General features: G+C 62.6%; 1 protein-coding gene across 2 annotated transcripts; it reads right to left on the bottom strand.

Annotated features, from left to right (window-relative positions):
- Positions 1-1,043: 1,043 nt before the first annotated feature.
- On the bottom strand, positions 1,044-22,825 carry WNT9A (Wnt family member 9A). 2 transcript variants are annotated; one of them, XM_057307302.1, is made up of 4 exons: positions 22,647-22,825; positions 6,992-7,248; positions 5,509-5,759; positions 1,044-4,048 (listed from the first exon to the last, which is right to left on the bottom strand). In XM_057307302.1, the coding sequence occupies exons 1-4, from the start codon at positions 22,739-22,741 to the stop codon at positions 3,566-3,568; spliced, it is 1,086 nt and encodes a 361-aa protein (XP_057163285.1). In that variant the 5' UTR covers positions 22,742-22,825; the 3' UTR covers positions 1,044-3,565. The 2 variants fall into 2 exon arrangements, with proteins under 2 accessions (XP_057163285.1, XP_026344390.1); XM_026488605.4 differs by having other exon boundaries at positions 5,497-5,759.
- Between the last annotated feature and the right edge of the window lie 1,287 nt (positions 22,826-24,112).

Raw genomic sequence — 24,112 nt, forward strand, 5'->3', positions numbered from 1 at the left:
CCCTCCTTCCTCACACACTCCTCCCTCACACAGTTTTCCCTGAGACACTCCTCCCTCACACACTCCTCCCTCACACACTCCTCCCTCAGGCCCTCCTTCCTCACACACTCCTCCCTCAGGCCCTCCTCCCTGAGACACTCCTCCCTCACACACTCATCCCTAGGCCCTCCTTCCTCACACACTCCTCCCTCAGGCCCTCCTCCCTGAGACACTCCTCCCTCACACACTCATCCCTAGGCCCTCCTCCCTCACACACTCCTCCCTCATACACTCCTCCCTCAGGCCCTCCTCCCTCAGGCCCTCCTCCCTCACACACTCTCCCCTCACACATTCCTCCCTGAGACACTCCTTCCTCACACATTCCTCCCTCACACACTCCTCCCTCACACACTCCTCCCTGAGACACTCCTTCCTCACACACTCCTCCCTCACACAGTCTTCCCTGAGACACTCCTCCCTCACACACTCCTCCCTCAGGCCCTCCTTCCTCACAAATCCTCCCTCACACACTCCTCCCTCACACACTCCTCCCTCAGGCCCTCCTTCCTCACACAGTCCTCCCTCACACACTCCTCCCTGAGACACTCCTCCCTCACACACTCCTCCCTCAGGCCCTCCTTCCTCACACACTCCTCCCTCACACAGTTTTCCCTGAGACACTCCTCCCTCACACACTCCTCCCTCAGGCCCTCCTTCCTCACACACTCCTCCCTCACACACTCCTCCCTGAGACACTCCTCCCTCACACACTCCACCCTCAGGCCCTCCTCCCTCACACACTCCTCCCTCAGGCTCTCCTCCCTCACACACTCCTCCCTCAGGCCCTCCTCCCTCACACACTCTCCCCTCACACATTCCTCCCTGAGATACTCCTCCCTCACACACTCCTCCCTCAGGCCCTCCTCCCTCAGCCCATCCTCCCTCACACACTCCTCCCTCATGCACTCCTCCCTCAGGCCCTCCTCCCTCAACCCATCCTCCCTCACACACTCCTCCCTCAGGTCATCCAGAACCCCTCTGAAGGCAGCAGACTCAGAAGGGGCTATAATTTAAAATACATTTATTTAGTGTCCATTTTGTTTCTGTTCTGTTACACAAAGCTGTTAAATAAATACATTCTCCAAGTCACTCGAGTACACACCTACTCGCTATACAGATGAGGTAGAGAAATCGATAGGCTCGCACGAGACTCCGAGACTCTGCACAGAGGCGAGAGTTCTCATGTGTGAATGCCCCTCTCCTCCCGCCCTGCCCGGACCTGGCCGAACCAAGCCAGGAGTCCACGTCTGTGTGGCTGGCGGGGAACAGGTGGCCGGGACCTGCCTGGCCCTCCGCGTGGCTCCTCCCTGTGGCCTCCTCCCTTTGCCAGAGAGGCTGACCCCAGGGCCCTGTGCCCTGCCACAGAACACAGTTTCTTCTAGAGGCTCTCCCCCACACGGAAGAGAAGCAGGCTAGTGAGAGGCTCTGTCAGGAGGAGTTGCTTCTTCCCTTAGCAAGATATTCTGATATATATTTATATATAAACAAACCAGCCAGCAGACGTTTTCAGTCTGCCTTGTTTCAAAAAATACTTTCCTTTATATTTATGACATAAAGCTAAATGTGGTATCTGATTAAAAGAAGATCCTTCCTCCGACGCGCTGCCTTTGCAGACCCAGTAGTGACTGAGCTACAGTCTTGTCCTGGGGGTGTGGCTCGCTCCACCTGCTCTGGGCCCCGGCCCCCACCCTGTCAGTACGTAGTTATTCACGGGGGTGTTCTCGGAACCACAGAATAGACTTTACTATTTACACTATAAAAGAGGGACAAAGAGACCCACATCGATATAAATAGGTTTTCTTCTAAAAACACAGTCCCCAGGGTCCCTGGAGCCGACGGGACCCCAAGGAACCCCCTCACTCAGTAGTTCCCGTGTCTGCACTGCTACCCAGCACTGTGCCGCCCCAGAGCACAGCCACAGAGCCGAGCGGGACAGGCCCAGAGCCAGAGGACCTAGGAGACAAGGCTGCTGTTCACACCAATGTGGGAAGGACAGCCTCATGTGGAGGAAGGGCCCTGGGCAGAGGCCACGCCCCAGATGACCACTGACCATGCCAACGCAGCGCGAATACGCACACACACCACAGACACACTGGGACACCTGCTCACCCACATGCATGCACGCACATCACACACACTCATGCACACACAACCACACGTGCACACGTGTACACGTTTGCACACATACACAACACGCTCACACATGTGCATACAGCACACAGCACATATGCACCCATGTACTCACAGGCACACTCATGCACACATGTGACACGTGCTCACACACATGCACACAACACACGCGTCGACATGCAAAGTGCATTCGTGCACACATGCACACATGCACACACATGCACACACACTCAAACCAAACCAGGTCAGTGTAGCCCATCTGTTTTTCTTCCCTGCAAAGACGATAGCATGGCCAAGGAGAACAGCCTACCGTTTGTCAAATCCTAGCCCCAGATTTTCACCATCCACCTCCGTCCTCAGCTTTGCCTCCTCCCGCAGCAACACAAAGGAAGCTACGAAAGGACCCCTCCAAGGGGCTGGCCCTTCCCCTCTGCCATGCCCACCCCTGGGGGGAGGGCAGGTCACCCTCGGCCAGGCCACCCGTGGCCTCCAAACCTACACAGAAGGGCCTGGAGTGCAGGGCTGCCCAACCAAAGTCGCCCAGAGCCGGGTCCACCCACCTCCCAAGAAAGTCTCAGCGGGGGCAGCTGGCTTGGGCTACAGGGACCTGGCTTCCAGAAGCCCTGAGGGCAGTGGCCAGACATAACCTGCTTTACTACTTTAAAAACAACAACAGCAACATCCCTCTTGATTTAGTGGTTTCAAATGACAAAGCAGATCAGGCAAAGAGGTTAGGAGGGGACGTGGAGGGGAGGGGAGGAAAGGGGCCCTCCAGACTGGGCTCTACCGAGAGTAGGGGAAGCTGCAGCCTGAGGCAGGGCAGGGATGGACAAATAATAATTATATATTAGTTAAATAAAAATAATTTAAAAGTCACCGCTATCACTCCCGAGAGAAGTGCTCCATGTCAGAGGGGACGGCAGTGACCCCCACACAGCTGGGCGGCTGGGCTGTCTCTCTCCTAGTGGTTTGACTCTCTACGCCAGTGCTGGAGCAGGACAGCCCACAGGCGGCCGCACAGGGACCCTGTGTGGTCACAAAGGTGCGCCTGCTGCTCCTCCGACGGAGCCCAGAGCAGGGAGGGCCGCCGCTCCGCAGGAACTGGCCTCTTAGGGATGGACAGAGCTTGGAAAGCATTGTACAACGCTCTCAGGTCATGTGGGTGGGGACGGACAGAGGGGACACAGGGGCCAGACCAGGGCCACCTCCTGCCTCTGGGTCTTTGCGAGGGGGGACAAAGGGGCAGAGACAGCCAAGCCAGCCAATCCCCAGGCTCCCGCTACCATGTGCCAAGTGTGCCGGGGGCCCCAGCCCAGGGGCTCAGCCCCTGCAGGTGTAGACCCCTCGCGCTGCACGCACTGCCTCTACCCTGCAGCAGCTGGGCCGGACCAGGGGCTCAGCCCTTGCAGGTATAGACCTCCTCGCGCTGTGTGCACTGCCTGCACTCCACGTAGCAGCACCAGCGAACCTGGCACTGGCAGGGCCGAGTCACCACCCGACTCTGTGTGTTGTGGCCACGCCCACAGCAGATGCTCTCACAGTTCTTCTCCCGGTGGCACCTGCGGCCGGCAGTGCCTGGGGAGAAGCGGCTGGCCAGGCAGAAACTGGGCGAGTCATCCAGGTGCACAAGCTCTGGTGTGCGGGGCAGTGGGTCGCTGCCGCCTGTCCCTGCTGCCCGGCCCCGAGGCGGGGAGATGGCACCGGCCTCACCGGTGGCCTCGTTGGTGGTGCTGCCCACCTTGAGTGCCGTCTCATACTTGTGTTTCAGGCGCTTGCCCACCTCGTGGAAGGGAGCCAGCTGCCGCCAGCATGTCCGCACGGTACAGGAGCCCGACACACCGTGGCACTTGCACGTGGTCTCCACCCCAGCCTTGATTACCTGGGGGGGTGGAGGGGAGCTGGGCATGAGGGCCACGCTGTGAGGCCGGGAACAGCCCCTACAGATGACCCAACCCCACGTCTCCCCCAGACCCATGCCCAGCCTGGGGATCACCATTGCCCACCACCCAGGCTCCCCAGCTCATGCGCCTGTCCCTCTCTCCTCCAAGCCACAGGTGGCCCAGGACAGAAGTCCCACATCCAGTACCATGGCCTCCAGAGTAGAGGCCTCCTGTGGAGACAGTCCCTCCCTGCATCCGGGGCTGCCCTCTGCAGGCACTGAGCACACCCCCCTGTCGCCCCGCTGTCAACACCCCACCACGGCCTCCCAGTCTGGTCTCAGCAGCCTGCTTCCTGGAGAAGTGAAGACAAGTGAGTTAGCTTGCCCACTTGGCAGGACTGGCCACTGGACCCTCCGGGTCGGCCCCAGAGGGGAGGAACGGTACCCCCAACTACATACACACACACACACACACACACACACACACACACACACACACGGCCGCCCTGAGGGGCCTCCTGCCTGACCACCCACACCGGGGTCCCCGGCAGCAGAGAGGGGAGGCCCTCCCCATTGGCCCCATCCTGAGACAGGCCCTGAGCTCCCACGCTGCCCCCAGGGAGGGCCGGCTGGCTTGAGGGGGATTAGGAAATGTAGCTGCCCTCTAGCCAGGCAATAGAAGAGTCACATTTAATGACGCTTTGCTGAGAAACCCGGACAAATTTAATTAAAGTGCTGCTTACCCAGGCCCCGCAGAGCTAATGGAGCACTTTCCATATTCTGACTTTTCATTAATAGCTTACAAAGGAGAGAACTCCAAAGAAAAGAAGTAGCCTCGCCTTGGGGATTTAATCTGCTCCTGGCCCTCCCCGGAGGGCAGAGGAAGGGACAAGGGCTCCGAAGAAAAAGGGGGAAAATTGATTCTTTAATAAGTGTGGGACTCAGAACTCTGGTTTCTCAATAAAGAGGGGCTCAGAGCAGGGCTGGCTCTAATTACCTCACTGCCTCCCAGGCTGGGGCTCCACATCCCGGGGGCTGCCTGGTGAGCACCCAGAGCCCCTGACCATCCCACCGCCCGGCAGAGCCTCAGGGGATGTTTGGTGGTCGGGCTGTATAGGGACCACGGGGCGGGTGTTCTGTCCACAGTGTGGGTGACGACCCCCATGCCTCCTCTGTTGGTGTGGGCGGGGGAGCTGAGGGGCTGCAGGGAGGGTGGAGGATGGCGGAGAGCCAGGCACCCCCAGACCCAGCCCACCTGCAGCCAGCAGCCCCCAGAAGGGCCCAGCCAAAGGGCTTCCACCCCCACCCCCATCCCACGGAAGACCATGGCGGCACCCGGTCATCCCTGTAAGACAACGAGCCTGCCAGGCAGGAGGACTCGAGGACCTGGCTGGTACCAGAGCCCCACCCCCACTGACAGCCCTCCGCGCGCGCCCCGCCCCGCTTGCCTTCACACCCACGAGGTTGTTGTGGAAGTCCACGCGGGCTCGCAAGTCTTTGTTCGACCGCCGGCCCAGGAACTCCTTGACGAACTTGCTGCTGTACTTGAGGTTATCCCCGCAGCCACCCCACTGCCAGGCCTCGCGGTTCTCCAGGTCGGGGGCCTCGTCGCACGTGCAGCGCTCCATGCGGCCCGCGCTGCACGCCTTGGCCAGCGCGTGCGTCAGGCCGGCCGACGAGATGGCATAGAGAAAGGCGGTCTCCTTGAAGCCTGGGGGAGCCGGGGGACGCACGGACCTTAGGGCCAGTGAGTAGACGGGAGCAACCCCCACTTCACCCAGGTGTGGCCAAACCACTGCAGTGCAGCTGGAGCCCTGAAAGGATGGATCCTTGCTGGCGTTCACCTCGGGTAGGGGCTATACCTGTCTGGGCCGCCATGCGCGGCTGCAGGGAGGAAGGCCTCCTGTGTGCCCCAGGCACATGATGTGGCGGGGTGGAGAGAATTCAAAGCGCACGGAGACTTAGGCTCTGCCCAGGGATCAGCGACTTGGTCCTTCTGAGTCTCCCACCCACCAGACCAGCTGCAGGGCCTTGGTGAGCCCCGCCCTGCCCCGGGCCTCCGGTCCCCAGTTTTTTGTTTTTTGTTTTTTTTTAAGATATTTTATTTATTTATTTGACAGAGACAGCCTGCGAGAGAGGGAACACAAGCAGGGGGAATGGGAGCGTAAAAAGCAGGCTCCCACCAGAGGACTCTGGGATCACGCCCTGAGCCGAAGGCAGACGCTTAACGACTGAGCCACCCAGGTGCCCCATGGTCCCCAGTTTTTAAATGAGGCTGTTGAGAAACTCAGATCAGAATCCCAAGGAGACATGAAAAAGAAGGCTCCCTCTTCAGGGCACCAGCTGGACCTCTGCCCCTCATGCCCAGCCCCTGGGCCTCGGTCACCACCATGTGGCAAGAGCCACCAGAGCGGCCTTGGGCCATGTCAAAGCTGCCAAAACTGCCCCAACGCGCCTCGTGCGGCCAGCAACTGTTCCCCGAGGTGGGGCTTGGCATGAGGCAGGGTGGGAAGAGGGCAGGGTAGGAGTTAGGGGCGGGCCAGAAGGAAGGGGCGGGACAGGCGGAGAGTGGAGCAGGAGGAGGCCGGAGGAGGAGGAGGGGCGGGGGAGGGGCGGGGTCGGGAGGGAGGCGCAGGGTGGGAGCCGGAGGCAGGCGGCAGCAGCGCCTGAAGAAGGGTGGAGCTGGGTGGAGGAGCCCGACAGGAAGGGCAGGGCATGAGGAGGACGACCCTGCAGGTGGATGGGGTTAGAAGAAGGGATGGGTCAGGATGGAAGGGCGGGTCAAGTGGAGAAGGAGCCACGAGGGAGCGAGGGAGCGGGGCAGGCGGAAAGTCAAGCCCCGCATGCCCCCACCCCACCCCTCCAGATACCCTGGGACCCAGCCAGGGGCACACAGCCGGCCGGCCTGGAGGTCCTGCCCGGGCGCTTCTCTCGCGCGCTCACCTCGCTTGAGCAGGCTGGCCCGGTAACGGCCCTCCAAAGTGCAGTTCCAGCGCTCGAACCGGAACTGGTACTGGCACTCCAGAGCGCTCATGCTGACCGCCTCCACCAGCGTCTCGGCCACGCCTGGGTCCCGGCGGCACATGCGTCTCTGCTTGCGCTCCAGCTTCAGCCGGTCACAGGCCTTGTAGTGTGCCTGGGCGGCAGCCTCCGGCTCCAGGGTCAGCGGGAGGATGGTCAGGGGCTCGCTGCCCGTAAGGCTGGGTACAGAGAGGCTAGGGTGAGGGCCGCCCCAGAGGCAAGCGCCGCCACACACACACACACACACATACACACGGAGGACAGCCCAGCACAGAGTGTGCACCAAGGGCGCAGACGGTTTGGGGCAGGGAGCGGTGCAGGAGCCCAGGCCAAAAGGGGACCACATCCGACATACCCACCTGCTCCTCTCCCTGCTTACCCAGATGGAAGCCCCAGGACCCCCACCCTCTGCGGACCCCAGCTGGGGTGGCCCAGCCGCACCATGGCCCAGAAGCCTCTTGGAGAGGATCCCAGCTCCTTGCTCTCCTGCAGCCTGTTCTGATGGCCTTGCAGGTCCCAGTGGGGTCTCCCAGAGCTCCTGGGCCACTGACCACCTCCCAGCGGAACGCAGGCGGGCTCCTGGTTCTCATGAAGCCCCACCTCTGTCACCTGAGCCAGTACCTGCTCTCAGGCTCCTCCAAGCCCCATTTCGTGGGCTCCATCCAGGGACCGACTGTTCCTGACCTCCCGTCTGCTCTCTGCTCTTTCCCACAGGTCTCAGTGTCCCCACACAGGTGACACCACATCTGGGCTCCAGGCACACCCATGCCCAGCCTCGGCCAGATCCTTAGCCCTCAGGCGGGAGAGGTGTCCAGCTAGACACCGGTGGGACTCAGATCCTCCCACATGAGCATCACAGGAAACAAGCCTCCCCACCCCGGGCAGCCAACCCAGAGGAGCCAGGGGTGCCAGGCATCCCCAGACACTTAACCCCACACATTGCCCCATCCCTCCTCCTGCTGTCCCTCCAAAGCCCCCTCAAGGGCATGGTGGCCATGGCGCGGGCTCCTGGCAGCTTTCTACAGGGCGAGAGATTCAGGCAGGGGTTCCTTGAACCCCACCCTCTACCAGACCCCAGCAACAACACAGCAGGCCAGGCTCCCTGGGCACCACCTGGGCTCCTGGCTTTCGAAGCTCCTCCCTTCTGGGCTGGGCCTGGGGTGCAGAGGGGAGCAGGCAGGCAGGCGGGAGAGAGGCATTCCTGCACACACGCCGAGGAGGGTGAAGCCTCGAAGGCAGACCTGAGGCCAGTGATGGACACCGAGGGGAAAGAAGCAAGGCCTCCCACCCTTTTCACACTCGGATGCAGTGTGTACCCTGAGAAGACCCACCCCAGGCTTTGGCCCTACTCCAAGCCAGCCCGGGCCAGTGAGCTCTGAGGAGTTGAGCAGAGAGCTGCAGGGGAGAGGGGCTCCAACTGGCCCTGAAGACAAGGGTACTGCAGAACCCACGGCGGGTTCCCACGCGCCGGAGTCCTACAGACACTGCAGAGCACGTGCCTGGGGACACTCTGAGCCGGGAGGGACAGCTGCTGCACTGTGACCGGCATGGGTATGGGCTGAAGGAGAAGCCCCAAAGGTCCCCACCCACAGACAGGCCCCATGTGGGCAGCAAGGCCTTTGGGGAGAAGGTACCTGTGAGCTTGGAGCTAGAACACTGTGCTGGAAAGTGACCTGCACCCCCAGTTCCCATGCCAGGGTTCTGGCTTCACGCCCAAGGCTACAGGGATGCGGCCGGGGTTGATGCTGGGCAGCATTGTATGCTTTCATCCTCATGCCAGAGCTCAGACAGCCCCAAGCACAAGGACAGCTGGTGAGCCGGGCCAGGGGCAGGCAGGGGCCCAGGACCCGCACCGGAGGCTGCAAGAGCTGCTCTCCCCACACAAAGGCAGCTCACACGGTGGAGACTCGTCCCCAGACAGGAATGTGAACAGCTGTGCCCGGAACTGCGTGCCCCCGCGTATCAGCAGAGCTGTAGCCTACAACCTGCACGTCCCCCAGACTGGATTCTCCGAGATCAGCTGAGCTCCAGGCTGGTGCCAACACATTCCTGCATCCAGAAGGACCAAGTACAGCAAGGCCGCCCAGGAGTACCTGGGACTGTGCTGGTGAGGACAGTGCTGGGTGTGGACAAGGCGGGGGGTCGACGGTGAGCAAGCCCGCCCCCCAGCTCACCTAGAGCTGCTAGGGTGCCTGGGTCCACACGCCGCCCACGGGAGCTGAGAGCAGGGCTCCACACACACACGCCCACGGTCAGCCTGCGTCCACACTGAGGCCGGCCTCTGCCCCAGGCCCCCTTAAGTACTAGGGTATGCTCACTCAAGCAGGCGTGCACGAGCAGGCTTTCCCTACGGATCGATAATAAAAGGAAGGGGCTGCAAGTGCGCACGGGGTACACGCACACGGCTCAGGGGAGGGGAACACGCCTGTAAAAACTTTGTGAGAGTCTCCGCCCCTCTCAGAAACACGAAATCCAGCCGTCCTGGTGTTAGTTTTCACTCCTCAGATGAGCACAAAACAGGGTTGTCTTGGACACAGGAAAGAGATACTCTTCCATGGCTGCTATTCTGGACCAAACATCTCTAAAGCTACCCACCAACACTCTTCCCACAATTACAGGCTGCAGACGTACAAACTCACATCGCTCACACAGAGCCCGACGCCCGGTGACCCGAGATCCCCGGAAGCATGAGGCCCGGGCCTGGCCGAACACACGGGTCCATCATTCCGGCTGTGCCAAGGAGCCTGCAGACATGGGTCAGCCCAAAACAGAGGAAGCCTGGGGCAGAAGCAGCACCCTCCTGTCCCTGTGGCCTGTGAGCTTGTCACACATGCATGGGACAACGGGTGGCCTATTCAAAACAGCAGCGCTCCACATACAGCCGCTCGGCCCTGCACGCCAGCCTGCAGCGGCCAGCCTCTAACCACGGGCCCACGTCTGGGGCCTGCACCTTCCAGCCCAGAGAATGCCTCAGGCCAGCCGCCCATCCCACACCAGCGCACCTGCCACCAGGCTCGATGCAGCTGCTGCCCCCCCCCCCCCCCACCAGGCGTCTGGCCCAGGGCAGGCGGGTGGACAGGCGCGTGGGCAGCACGCGGAGGAGTTGAGCCTGGGCAGGCTGCCCACAGGGAGCAACCCCTCAGCGGGCAGGCAGCAGGAGCCACCCCGTCCCCGCCCCACCCGGCTGCCCTTGGCCAGTGCTTGGCCAGGAAGACGTCTCGAGGTCTAAGAGGCAGCCCAGAGCTTTGTGACGGGTATTTTCAAAAGACAGAGTGATGCACGGGGAAGCAGGCAGCAGGGCTGGGGAACACAGCCCTCACTCAAGGAACAGCCTCGCACTGGGAGCTCCTGAGTCCCTTCCTGCCAAGGTCAGAGGGGACAGCACTTCAATCCCCATGGTGACCACGTGGGCACAAGCCTTCGCCAGACAGCGTGGGGGCTCTCCTCAGTGTCTCCCCATAAACTGAAGCTCTTTCCTGTGCAACTTTCTTCTGTATGTGCCTCTTCTATCCCATTTTGGAAACCTGCCTCTACTGTCACATCATGAACACTTTCTCCTAAACGCTGGGACGCTCGCGCTCCATCCACTGGTGCCACGTCAACATGCCAGGCTGGGCAGGGCCAGTGTCCCTCCCACAGGGCCCCGAGGGCCCCATCTCCACGCTGCCCTGCGATGTCACCGCAGCCTCACGGCAGCTCATCCTGGGCTCTGCCCTGGGCCGGTGGTCAGTGGCCTGGTGTGTTGCTGGGGCCCGTCCTGTGGGCACGTGCTGGCTGTGCGTTTCCACGGGAGGTCTGAGAACCCGCCCAAGGCTCTCACACCGGCCGCAGGCTTGCTGGCGAGCCAGAGTGAGTCTCTGCCGGGAAGTCCCTCCTGCCACCCTCGGGGGTCTTCGGGGAGATTCCCCACCTGAGGTCTGCCCCATGCTGGTGAGTCCCAGATTCCAGGAGTGATGATGTGCCACCCACAGAAGTGCAACTGACTGGATGTCAGCTGGCCTTGGGCGCACTCGCCGTGCTCCGCGATTCACCTCCGATGGATTTCAGTGCGGTCTGCCCGGTCTGCCGGGACACAAGGCTGTTCTCTTCCTCCTGCTATCCCAGGCGATCCTGCTTGCCTTCCTGACACAGCAAGGGCTTTGAGCACCATGGTGCAGAGCCTGCCAGCTGCCCTCAGGGCCCAGCGCCCCCACCCTGGCTCCGAAGCTGCCCACTGGCACAGAGCCATCCGGTGAGCTTGCGGGCAGGTAGGCCCTGAGTGCGAGAGAACCGTGGGCAGCACTGCCAGGAAGCAGGGACCCTCCTCCCAGCTCACCCCCTCCACATGCCCAGACGCACGTCTCTGCCGCCCTACCCGGCCTGCGAGTGATGCGGACACCCTGCAGGCCTGCGGAGTGCCAGAGGCCAGAGCCGGGGAACGTGCCCTGCAGCCAGAGCCCGATTGTTATAGGACGGACACATTCCCATCCGCCTGAGGCTCTGTGAGGACAGCAGGCATCGGGAGGGTTCAGACGAGGGTGGCAGTGGGCATCCCTGTCTGACTCCTGGGCTTGAAGGGGAAGCTCTGGCCGTTCCACCAAGAGGCACAAGGTTCGCAGGCTGTCTGCTGGGCACCCCACAGCCGTTCCCCTCTGTTTTTCGTTTGCTATGAGCTTTTCAAAACTCACCAACAGACGTAGACGTGGAAGGTCAGAGATGTGGTCCCTGCCTCTGCTGGCACAGGATTCTTCCACTTTAATCTGCTAAGACAAGGAGCTGCACTCCCTGGTTCTCCTGAGGCGAGGCGCCGCGTGCCCCAGCAGGAGGGGCTTGGCCTCTCTCTGGGCCGCTAGCTATAACCCCAGGATGCCGCGTCTAGGCCTTTCACATCTGCGTTTGCAATTTTCTCTTCCGTGCTCATCCTGCTGGGTGTCGGTGCCTTCAAGAGAATTCATTTTTTAAATTTCCTGGAAGATGGGTCAGATTAGAATCACATCCTCTTAACTGTGTGGCAGAACTTGCCATGAAGCCACGCAGTCTGACCTTTTCTGGATGAAAAGATCTCCCTTCTGATCCAACTACTTTTCTTTTTTTTTTTCTTTTTCCTTCTCTCTTCCAAACAACTTTACTGAGATAAAATTCACATGCCGTAAAATCACCCATTTAAGGTCTACAATTCAGGGTTTTGCAGTATATTCTCAGACATGTGCAAACACGGCCACAGTCGATTTTACAGAATTTCAGGGTCTCAAACAGAAACGCACCCCTGTGGCCCCCAGCGCCCCCCAGTCCCCCAGCCCCTGGCCACCACGAATCCACTTTGTCTCTGTGGGTGTGCCTGTCCTGGACATTCGCACGAAGGGAACCACACGGCACGTGGCCTTTGGTGCGGGCACTCTCGCCCCAAGAGCACCTGTGCTGCTCTGCGCGGGGGCTTCTCTGCCTTGCATTTACACACGACCCCAGCGCCCGGACACACTGGGTGCTGGTCAGCTAGTGCTCGAGCCCTGCCCTGGGGGCGTGCACATGCCTCTGTGCACACAGGTCTGCAGTGCCCACAGGCACTTGCCACGGACCAGAAGCACCCGGGCGGGGGCCGTCGGGTTGTTCTCTGCACCGGCCACACCATTTGCGTACCCAGTGACCTGTTCCTCCGCTTACCACACACTCTCATCATTTCTCCGTCTTGGTCTGTTTCTGTTACTCTTCTGGTTTTCTGCATTTCCTCAGAATCTGCGGCCTTGTCGGCACCGAAGTGTCCACATCCCCTGCTTCTGCCTGCAGAACCCGCAGTGATTTCCTGGTAGCGGGACCGCTCTGAGCCCCTCCACCGCAGCCGGCCGGTCAGGTCATCCCACACACGGATCCCTTCCTCTCTAATGCATAGGTGTTGTTTCATTGTTTCTACTTTCTTCCTTCTGCTTTCTCCAGGTTTAGCTTACTGTTCTTTTCCTCAAATCTGTGACCGACGCTTGCCGAACGCTTCCAGGCTTCTCTCCACTTCTCAAATATGCATTTCAGCTCCTACCGCACCTGTGTCAGAATCAGATCACCGTGCAGAGCCTGAGTCACAGCCTGGGTCACTGTGCAGACCCTGGGTCACAGCTCAGGTTACCATGCAGAGACTGGGTCACAGCTTGGAGACTGTGTTCAGCCACAGTCACAGCTCAGGTCACCGTGCAGACCCTGGGTCACAGCCCGGGTCACCGTGCAGAGCCTGGGTCACAGCTCAGGTTACCATGCAGAGCCTGGGTCACAGCCTGGGTCACTGTGCAGAGCCTGGGTCACAGCTCAGGTCACCGTGCAGAGCCTGGGTCACAGCCCGGGTCACCGTGCAGAGCCTGGGTCACAGCTCAGGTTACCATGCAGAGCCTGGGTCACAGCCTGGGTCACTGTGCAGAGCCTGGGTCACAGCTCAGGTTACCATGCAGAGCCTGAGTCACAGCCTGGGTCACTGTGCAGAGCCTGGATCATGGTGCATCTTTCTCTGTCTCTTCTCTGGTTTTGCTCTCTCCCTTATGGTCCACTGAGTTGGTGTGTTCTCTCTCCATCCTCTTGCATTCTCTACGCTGACATCTTGTCTGTGTGTCTCCCAGAGCCAGTGATCAGACCAAAGACCCTGCTACAAGCACGATGTGCTCAGCCTTACAGCTGGGGCACGTCCTCCACTGTCTGTCGGCCCCGCCCGCTGTTTCTGGCCCTCTGGTCCTGCCTCGTTGCAGGTTATTTCTTGGGATCCCATCTCTGCCCGGCAGTGCCCAGTACCGTCATGGCTGCCTCACAGGGACACGTGTCTGTAGCTCACCTACGTGAGGACACAACCCTGCGGACTCCCCGAATTGCATGCCATTGTGCAGTTTAGTCCCACTGTTAGGACCCGACAAGAAGCTGGTCAGCACCCAGTTACCCGCTCCTGGACAGTGTCCCTCAGAGCGGCTTGCAGCTTGTACCTGTCGGGTAGCCGTCCCCGGCACGTTCCCGGCCGGCCACTCTGCAGCCTGTGGCCAGGCTGACTCGCCCTGAAAGGTCATCTGCGCTTGTTTTCCCAGACTCCACTCTTACGGTTCTTTGTTTGGGGCATTTTGTGGTTCCAGGTCCTTATGTTCTCGTATGATTTCTGTGTTTTCTGCTTAGACTCCTCAGGGCCTCCCCAATCCTATAGGTAATGCTGAGAATTTCAGAAAATCTCGGCCGTTCTCTTCAGATGGGACCCCTGTCCGCCAGTCCCTGAGTCCAGCCTCTGGCCTCCATGGAGGCATGGGGTCTCCACCACGGGCCACCCTCGGGATAACTTCTTCCGCCCCATCTTCCAACTTCCCTAATTCTCTTCAGCTACTTCTATGTGCTGAGGCCCACAGAAGCATCTCCACGCACGCCCGCCAGCTACCCCTGACCTGTGCTGGTCACTGAGTGCAAGAGGCAGAAGACAAAAGTCCCCAAATTTACACCCTCTGGAAGCCTGAAATGCACCCTGTTTGGCATAAGGACCATTGTGCATGTAGTTAAGGTAAGGAGCTTGAGGCACGGCCACCCTGGACCAGTTCTGTGCTGCGGAGGGCCCATCCTCCTGACCGGCCTGCAACAGCTGGGAGGAGACCCCACCCCAGTTCCACCGGGAGTGAAAAGAACCCAGGACAGGCACGGCCAAGTGGAGGCGCCTGTCTCCCTCCACGGGCCAGGCCTGAGACTGTCACACTTGGTGGCCTGGGGAGGGGGCCACCCCTCTGAGCACCTAGCATGTCAGACGTGCTCCCAAACCTGCCCCCAAGGGCAGCTAGATGGTTGGACGGGGGCTGCTGCCAAGGGGCCGGGGATGTCCTTGTCCTCAGGCAGGAGCCTGGGAGCCACGGGGACCCGGATGGCCTGGTCCCCAGAGCTCTTGCTCCTTCCCGCTCTGCAGTGGGGGCAGATTCCAACAGCCCTTCCTCCTGCCAACAGGCCTGGCCACCCCAAGGGCCACCCTGCCCACAAACCCAGCTCCCTGGGCTGGGCGGAGGGAGAAGAGGCTGGAGTTCCAGAAGCCACAGCGCCCTGCCAAGGAAACCTCAGCCCCACCAGACGGCATTTAATTTCTGTGTGAATCAAATTCAAAACAAATTCCAATGCTGAGAAACTGGTTCTGAGATTAACCCTCCATCCTCCCAAGGCCTGCTGCCTAACTGAGTCCTGTCCGGGTCTCCCTGCCAAGCACACAGGACGTGGGGACGCAGACACCACCGGAGCCTGGGCGCTCCCTGAAGGCTCCACTGTCATCTGCTGTCCAGACGTGCCAAGGAGGAGGCAGGGGCCATGGGCCACGGGCCACAGTGAGCAGGGTGGGAGGGTGGCCCCACGCTGACGATGGGCTGAGCACCCCTGTGTCTACGACAGCTGTCCCCTCCGTCAGCTGTGAGAGCTGCAGGGCCCCGACATTCCAGGGCACCCCCTCCCGGCTCCCTCACGGATAGGCTGTGTCCATGCAGACATAGTAAGCCTGCACAGTAGACGCTTCAGGGAGCTCTTGGCTCAGGCTGGGCCAGCCTGGGGGTCAGCCGGCGGACACAGGACTCAGCCACGCCTGGCAAACTCCACCGCACAAGTCCTGGTGTCCGTGAGCCCAACCCCAGGGCAAGCAAACTCCTGGGACTCCAGGCCCTGAAGGCTGCTGGCCAACCGGCCTCTTTCAGGAGCAGGGGTGGCAGGCCGTGGGCACCCAGGTGGGCTGAATAGGACCCCAGATTCACGGACAGCCGAGAGGAGAGGACGGGGAGCTGTGGCTCCTGGAGGAAGGGGAGCAGCCGGGCTGCCTCTGTGCCCCCACCAGCATGGCCCCAGGGCTCACAGACAGCGCGAGTCACAGTGAGCTGTCACAAGGAGGAACAGGCAGGACGTGGGGCCGGTGGGCGCTGGGGAAGCCGCCAGGAGTGTCACCTCCATGACCACCCCAGGATAGATGGGGACACTGGGACAGACACCGGGACAGCCCCGATGGACGTCCCGCCCCGCAGGGGCCTGCGGCAGCTGCTGTGGCTCCCTCTGTCCGGGAGGGAGCCGGCTCTGACGTGCTCTGGTCTGGGAGCCCCTGGCAGCCTCTCGTCCTGGGCCAGACCACTTCCCTGGCCGCGTCTACCTCAGGTATCGCTAAGAAAAACAAACGCAGCTTGAGGCTTGCCTTTTTCCATTCCCTCGTCCGGCTGCCGGTCTCGAGGAGCAGGGCCTGCCAGCTGGGCGGCCGGGTTTCCTCCTGCGGCCAGAGGCTCCAGGCCAGCCAGGAACCGCACTGGGAGGGGCAGGGGAGGACGGCGGGCCGGGCCCACGGGTCACGGAGCCGGGCGACCGTCACGCCACCCAGGTCGGCGCTGCCCTCCTGTGGAGGCCCCTGCACGGCTCACAGGCCCCCACCTCCTCTGTGTACACCAGGGGGTGCTCCAAGTCCTCCATCCATACCCCTGCCCTGGGGGCTCCAGAGGGGCCCTCTGCCCCCCAGCACAGGGCCCACAAAGCCCCCGTCTGACAGGCCGAGTCTGGGGTCCGCAGCACCTCGGCCCACTGTCCGCACGCCGGGGAAGTCAGGGCCAGCGGTGGGCAGGGAGCTGGCCAGCCTGGGGAAGGAGCCCCTCGGACCCCGCACTGGGCTCCTGAGTGCAGAGTGAGGGAGCAGAGGACCAATGGGATCCCCCACGCACCTCGGACCTCCCAGCCCAGGGCAGCTTGGAGGGAGCTCTGGGCTCGCGGGAGGGAGGCTGCAGGTAGGCTGAGGCTGGCTTCCTGGAGGAGGTGACAGCCGAGGTCGACCCTGGAGCAGGGGGAGGCCGACAGTCCTGTTCCACAGCCTCCAGAGGCACGCTTGCAAGCAGGAGCCTGGCCTCGCCCACTCCCCACACAACTGTGCCTCCCCAGAAACCCCTGTCGGCCCGCCGAGCCAGAGCGTGCCCTGCAGGGGCGCCCGCACTGCCCACCAGGACAATACACAAAGGGAGCCCATGCCCCTCCAGGATTAAGGGGGCCGGGTGCTGGCCCTGCTGACAGGTGTCATTTTTCTGCAGCCAGGAAAACCAACCCAGGCCCCTTATCAGCTCATCGCGCCTCCCGAGTCCAGGTCCCACAGCCCCTGGCGAGGAATCGTGTGCGTGCATTCTTTTCCAGAAGAAAATCTCCCCACACACTTCTCCTATTGTCCTCAACAGGGGCGGGCCCCCTGGGGCAGGCAGTGGGCGGCACTCTGGACCAGGGCCACCCTGGGAGCCCGGGCAGGGTCCCACCAGTGCCCTCGGCTCTGGAGTTGGGCCCTGGCCACAGTGGCGAGGACGGGGGCGAGATTAGGCCAGCTGTCCCCCCGTCCAGACGGCCGCCGGCTGTGGTAGGACATCTGCTCCCACAGCTGAGGGGGGCCAGGTGGCCGTGGCTTCCTCCTCACCTCAGGCTCCCCATGAGGCCTCGGGAGGCCCCCAGCCCAGAGGCCTGGTCTGGGCTGAGCGTCAGCACCTGCCTCTCCTGGCCTCTGTGCTGGGGAGGCGGTGGGGGGGCTCAGAGCCCGCAGAGCAGACTGGCTGGGAGGAGAGGAAGGAAGGATAGACTGTGGACAGCAGAGATCCAGGGGCGCATCCCCACCCTTGCCCACCTGCCTCCCCATGCCTGCCCCAGCTCCAGGGGTCCAGGCCCCTCCATGCTCTCCCTCCCTGGAACTCCCTCCCCACCTCACATTCCCCGCTTGCTCACCGCTCTGTGGTCTCACCCACAGGGCCACTCTCCCTGCTGGCCACTCGGCTACCCCAGATGCTGCAGAGAAGGCCCCTCAACTGGACCGTCCCTCTCCCTCAGGTCCCACTGCAGGCCCACGCTCTCCGGAGCCTCTGGAGCTCTCCATGGCCTCCCCACCAAATGCTGGGCCTGAGGCCTCGCAGGGCTGCTCCCGGCACGTCTGTCTCAAGGTGGGTCTCTGTGGACAGCATCAGCCCAGACTGCCGCTTACTCAGCTCACGGCTCCACCACCCCAGGTCCCCCACCAGGGGATCACCAGAGACACCTCCCCATCTGCCAGCCCCTCCCCAGCCCCAGAGAGGCTGACTTCCCCCACTGGTGGGCCTGAGCCCCCAGCCCACCATAGGCGTACCATGCCAGGGCTCCCTCCTCCTGCCCTGGAGCCCTTCCCTCTTCTACCTCCTCCAGGGACCAGCTGGGCCCCCCCTCCTCTTGGCAGCCAGCAGACACATGGCCACACAGGACCCCAGGCTCACACAGAGGGCACCCCCACACCCTGTCACTGACCCCACATGCACAGCCACCCCCACCATGACAGCAGTGTCCGAGGGCAGGGCCAGGGAATCCTCCTGTGCAAGTCCCCAGAACCCCTGACCAGGCCCTGAGACCAGGCCCCAGCAAACAGACCTGCACCACACAGTCATGCTGGGGGCCAAGCAGGAGCACGGCCCACTGTGAAGGCCCCCGCAAGTAGCCTCTGCATGCATGAGTGAGAGACCGCCTGCTGGCTCACAGTTCAGCTTGTCCTCTGTCCAAGAAGAGGTCCACATATATAAAGAGCTCTTACAAATCAACAAGAAAGACCCACAACCCAGCCAAGAGCTTGCGGGCAAAGAAACTGAGTAGAGATTTGTCCAAAGAAGACATACAGATGATCAAGAGGCCCACGGAAGAGGCCCAACCTCACTAGTCCTCAGGGAAGTGCAAATCAAACCATGATGAGATGCCACCCCACACCGCCTAGGATGGCTAGAATAAAAAGCAAAACAAAACCAAAAACCAGAAACAACTGGAACTGGCAACTATGTGGAGAAGCTGGCCCACTTCTGCATGGCTGGTGGGAGCGTAAAATGGCACAGCCAACCTGGTGCACACGCTCCTCAAAAATAGAAACATGGTTACCGCAGGATCCAGAAACTCCACCTCTAGGGGTGACTGAGCAGAACTGCAAACACAGGAAAACTTGTACACCAATGCTCACCGCAGCGTGACGAGAGCCACTCGTGGAACCCACCCAGGTGTCCGTCAACAGATGCACGGAAGGAAAGGACGATCCTGTGTCCACACAAGCAAATATCAATTGGTCACAGAGGGAGTGATGCACAGATTCATGCTACGACGTGGATGAGTCTTGAAAACCTTGCGTGTGCGGAAATGAGCCAGACGCAAAGGCCACATGCCGTGTGATTCCACTTATGTAAAATGTCCAGAACAGGCAAATCCACAGAGACAGAAAGTGGATCAGTGGTTGCCAGAGGCCGGGGGTGGGGAGACAGGATATGAGGTTTCTGGGGTGATGGAACACTCTGGTATTAGATAGTGGTGCTGGCCACACCGCCTTGTAGATGTACCACAAACCCCTGAGCTGCACGCTCTAACAGGGTGAGTTTATGGGATAGCGGTTCTATTTCAATCACAGAAGGAACGTGGGCCCTACATGGCCCCATTCCCAGTGGCCCAGAGCACCTTAGCTGCCTTTCAGATGGGCTCTGAGTGCCCCCAGGCACTGGCGTCTGGACTGGCTGGGGAGCCCTCGGGTACCACGCCCGCGGCAGCCTCCCCCAGACAGACCTCCGGACAGACCTGCTTCCCCAAGCCAGCCTGCGAAGATTTCCCACAGAATGTGGGGTGCTGGGACCAACCCCAAGAAAGGGCCTCAGGGCCCATGACAGTGTCTCCTAGTTCTCTGAAGACGACCCACGTTGGAAGCCTGAGGCCTCCGCTCCCGTGGCAGCCCCTGGAGGCAAGTCTAGTGGCCGCCCTGGGGGCCTCTGCTGGGGCTGGCTTGGCCCAAGTGGGATCTCTAAGAAAGAGGCATTGTGGTACCCACTCTGCTGGACCCGGCCCCTGGCTCCATGCTTGGGGGGCAGCAGGGCGCCTCACCCTGGGTTTAGGGGCAACCCTTCCTGAACAGATTTTCAGCATACACAGAACACCCCTCAGCTCCATCTTCTCCCCTCGAACAACAGACGCAGGGCCAGGCTCAGGCAAAGCTTTTAGCCCACCCAGGTCCACGGGGCATGGGGAGGTAGGTGTCCGGGTCTGTTTCCCAAACTCACCAGGAGACCTCAGGCCAGCCCCTTTCTGCTGGGAGCCAGGCACCCCCCTCCTTCCAGGAGGGCATCAGGCCAAGCTATCTAGGCCCCTGGAGAACCAGATGGAAATGCCACCTGCTAACCACACCGCCAAGAAGCCGGGCCAGGCCATGGAAGAAGAGGGAAGAGCCCCTTCCCCGTGGTCAGCCAGCAGCCTGGAGGGTCTTGCCTAGTGGCCAGAGGCTGAGAGGGCAACAGGAGCAGGGCGGGTTGGGTTGCAGCCTCGGGGAGGGGGCAGGGAGGGCTCCCGCCGCCCACGTGACACCCCCCCCCCCCCCCCCCGCCCATCCCAGGCCAGCGTCTCTGGGTTTCTGCGCTGTAACTGGAGCTGCTCTGCCTGCCTGCGAGCCTCCGTGCCAGGCAGAGCTTTCGGAGAGGGGGAAGGGAGAAGGAGGGCCTGAATCCCAGCTCCTTCCTCCTGCTCCTTCTGCGCTCCACCTTGGGAGGGAAGCCCCCGGGCCCAGCCCTGCCCCGCCCACCGTGGGCCATCTCCTGTCACTTTGCTGAGCCAGGAGAAAGGGCCCCAGACCAGAAGGGCTGGACCTCCACACACAGACCAGTTCAGAGCACATCTTGCCCCCTCCTCTCCTTCTGGGTCTGGCTCCACTTTGGGAATCACCTCCCAAGGAGCTTGCCGGGTAAGGACCCCTCCAGCACCGGGTCCCTACCCTCCTCTGCCTGTCCATCTGGCACCAGGTCTGCCCCCACTCCAGGACCTCTGTCCATCACGTAGAACCCAGCTCTCCTGCCTGGTGCCAGGGGTGGCAGGGACCCCAGCAGAGCCAGCTGTCCCTGGGGCAGCACGTCTGCCTCCTATGCTTCCCACGGGACAGACTTTGGGGCCAAAGTGCTGGGCAAGAGAGCTGGCCAGAGGGGTCACAGGCGCATCAAGCCCTCCCTGCGTTCCACCCACATGCCCACTGGCTAAATGGCAGAGCTCAGCAACTTCCCCAGAGATGCAAAGTCCCGATGTTGCTGGGGGGGGGGGGTTGGGAGCCAGGACCCAGGACCCCCACCTCCCTTCTGTGGGCTGGCAGCAGGGAGACTCGCAGAGCAGACAAAGCCCAGGGTGTGTCTGAAGCCTGGTGAGCAGACCCGACGCTGGGCCGGCAGAGCGGGAAGGCACAGCTGGCTGACAGGCTGCCGTGACTCACCGTGGACCTGCGGCCAGACGGCCATCCTCTGACCCTCCCTCTGCCCGCCAGGGCGAGGCGAAGGCTGCACAGATGGCGAACAGGGGCGTGCCAGCCTCCGCACAGCCCAGGCCCCAGGCAGGGCCGGGCCCATAGCCGGAGCCAGGAGAGGTCTGCCGGGTGGGGTCTCCAGGGTAAGGAGACACGGAGCTGACCCTGGAAGACGACCCAGGAGAAAGGAACAGAAGGAGAAAGGGGGGAAAGAAAAACGCAAAGGGAAAGTTTCCCATGAAAATATTTTATTTTCTTTGAGAACAGGATACACCTGCAGGGCTCCTCGCCCAGTGGCCTCTCCCCGCCCTGGTGGTGGCACATTTCTGGACCAACGGGGCCCTCTGCCGGCCAGCCGCCGCGCGACGGTGCCCGAGCCCGGGAACAGGTGACGGGCAGAGGGCGGCGGCCAGGAGCAGCCACGGGGCGCCCAGGGCAGGGGCCAGGGCACGAGGGTGGGCCGCGGCTCCAGGGGCGGTGCCTGGGCGGCAGAAGCCGAGGCTGAGGGGCCCAGAGGGCTGTTCGCGCCGTGCCACCCCGGACCTCAGGGTGCCCATCTGCGTGGCACATCGAGGGAGGGTCCCCAAAGGTCTCTGGGCTGGACATCCCAGATTTGGGAGACAGGGACGAGGAAGGGCAGGAAAGAACGGCGGAGAGCGACGCGCCGAAACCACGCAAACTGCTACTAAGGAGAAGCGCGCGGGGCAGCGACCAGTGCGTGAGACAGCGTGGGGGGGGGGCGCCTTCGCGGGCCCGAGCCGGGCCCTGCGCAGCGGGCCGGGTCCCACAGAAGCGCTCTCACGGGCCGGGACTCGAGCGGGCGTATGAAGCAAAGCACAAGAAAAATAAATTCCTCCAGCTTGGAGGGTTTTTTTTTTTTTCCTTTGGGGCTCAGTGCAAGGAACATCTGGATTTTGTACGTATTTTTTTGTTGTTGTTAAATTAACTTCTCGAGGAGAGAAAGGAGGGGGAAGCTGCAAGGGGGGTGGGTGGGTAGGGGCCAGGGGAGGCTCCAGCCGTTCTGCCAGAGCTCGGCGGCCTAACAGAGCGCCAGAACCAGGCTAGGTCCCCGAGCTCCAGGGAGCCCCACGCACGGGCGCGTCGGAGAGACGACGAGTCCGGGATCACGGAGGACCACGGCCCCGTGCCAGCCCGTCGGGTATGCCAGCCCCTCTCCCCACGCAGCGCCGCGAGGACACTGACCCGCGGACGGAGCGACGCGCACGCCGCAAACAGCGCCCGGCAACCCGTTGGCCCGCGCCAGCCGGCTCGGGCCCGCGCACCTGGGCCGCCCGCCCCGCGTCCCGTCCCCGCGCCGCCCGCCCGCCCGCCTGCCCGCCGGGCCGCCGAGGCACCTACCCGAAGTAGGCGGCCGAGGGGCGCAGCGCGGCGAGCAGCAGCGTCAGCGCGAAGGCCGCGGCCAGCCAGCGCGCCAGCAGGGGCCCATCCAGCATCTTGCCGCGCCTCGGCGGCTGACCATCGCGCTCCCGGCCCCGCGCAGGGCGCCCCGCGGCCGCCGCCCTCTTATAGCGCCCGGAGCGCCGGGCCGGGGGCGGGGCGCCGGCCAGCTGGGCCCGGCCCGCCCGCGCCCAAGGAGGGGTCACGCCGGCGCCGGGGGCGGGCCGAAACCCGAGCCGAGCGCACCGCCCCGCCGCGCCGCCGCCCGGCCCCTCGGGTGTCGGGGCGCGCCCCGCGCGTGGAGGCGGGGCGCGTGGGGGGCGGGAGAAGTGGGGAGCAGGTGGGGGGGGTCAGGGGCATGGCTGGGGCGGAGCGTTGGCTCTGGGCCGAGGAGGCAGTGGTGGGAGGGACGCGGGGCGGCCACGGGGGCGGGGATGGAGGCGGGCTGGGGGCGCGCGGAGGGCTGGGGCGGGGCCGGGGCGGAGCGTTGGCTCTGAGCTGCCGGCCGGATTGGGGGGACCAAGGGCGGTCGCGGGGGCGGGGTCAGAGGCGCGTGGGGCCCGGGGGCGGGGTAGGGGCGGAGCTCGAGGCCGGGACGCGCGGAGGTGGGCCCTGGAGCACCCAGGGTCAGCCCTGAGCCGAAGCGCGCGCGCCCGCTTCCCTGGGAGTTAGCATGGTAAGGGAGACCGGGCAACAGGTGATGCCCGAGCTCTTTCCGGAGCCAGATCGCTCGGGAAGCGGGGCCGGAGGGACGCTGCTCGCTGGGAATGAGGCGACCTGGCCGGCGGAGGGCAAAGTCTGAGTCGCTTAACCTTTTGGGACCTCTGTCTTCCCATCCTTATTAAATCGAGGGAGGTGAGCTAGAGGCTGAGGTCACTGCCGGCGCCGAGGCTCGGACGACCCCCGTTCTCAGGGTCTCTGTACAGTGGGGGCTGGGGGAAGGGGCCCGGGGCGGGGGCAAAGGGGCGTGGCGCGGCCAGAGGCAGGAAGAGCAGCAGGGCACGCGGAGGAGAGAAGGCACGGAGCTGCTGCTGGAACAAGGTGGTGTCAGAGAGCCGAGAATTGAACTAAACAGACACAAGATTGGGTTCGAGGAGAACCGGCTAGAAGGCCCCTTGGGTCAGCAGCCACATGCACCCACACAGCTCCGATCCCGGGTCCAGGCTGCGGTGTATATTCCCACAAACTACCAGCCTCCAGACAACAGTAAAGACCCCCTCTGACTAGCCAGGCCCTGCTGCCTGGGCCCTCGAGTGTTGGGCCTGCAAGGGAGAGCCCCGCTCCCTACCAGCTTGTGTGAACTTGGAGGGAGCTGCCCTGGGCACAATGGCCTTGGGAACCTCCAAAGGTTGGGCTGGTAGGCTCTGAGAATCTACCACTCAGTGACCTGTCTTGGAACAGTGCTCAGAGGCAAAGCGGGGGGGGGG

The sequence above is a fragment of the Ursus arctos genome, unplaced genomic scaffold (genome assembly GCF_023065955.2).
Source record: "Ursus arctos isolate Adak ecotype North America unplaced genomic scaffold, UrsArc2.0 scaffold_5, whole genome shotgun sequence".
Classification (NCBI taxonomy): domain Eukaryota; kingdom Metazoa; phylum Chordata; class Mammalia; order Carnivora; family Ursidae; genus Ursus; species Ursus arctos.

Coding starts and splice junctions, on each gene's coding strand:
- WNT9A (XM_026488605.4), bottom strand. CDS start 22,741: ATGCTGGATGGGCCCCTGCTGGCGCGCTGGCTGGCCGCGGCCTTCGCG. Junction 7,249..22,646: donor CCCTCGGCCGCCTACTTCGG/GTAGGTGCCTCG, acceptor CTCTGTACCCAG/CCTTACGGGCAGCGAGCCCC. Junction 5,760..6,991: donor GGCCAGCCTGCTCAAGCGAG/GTGAGCGCGCGA, acceptor CGGCTCCCCCAG/GCTTCAAGGAGACCGCCTTT.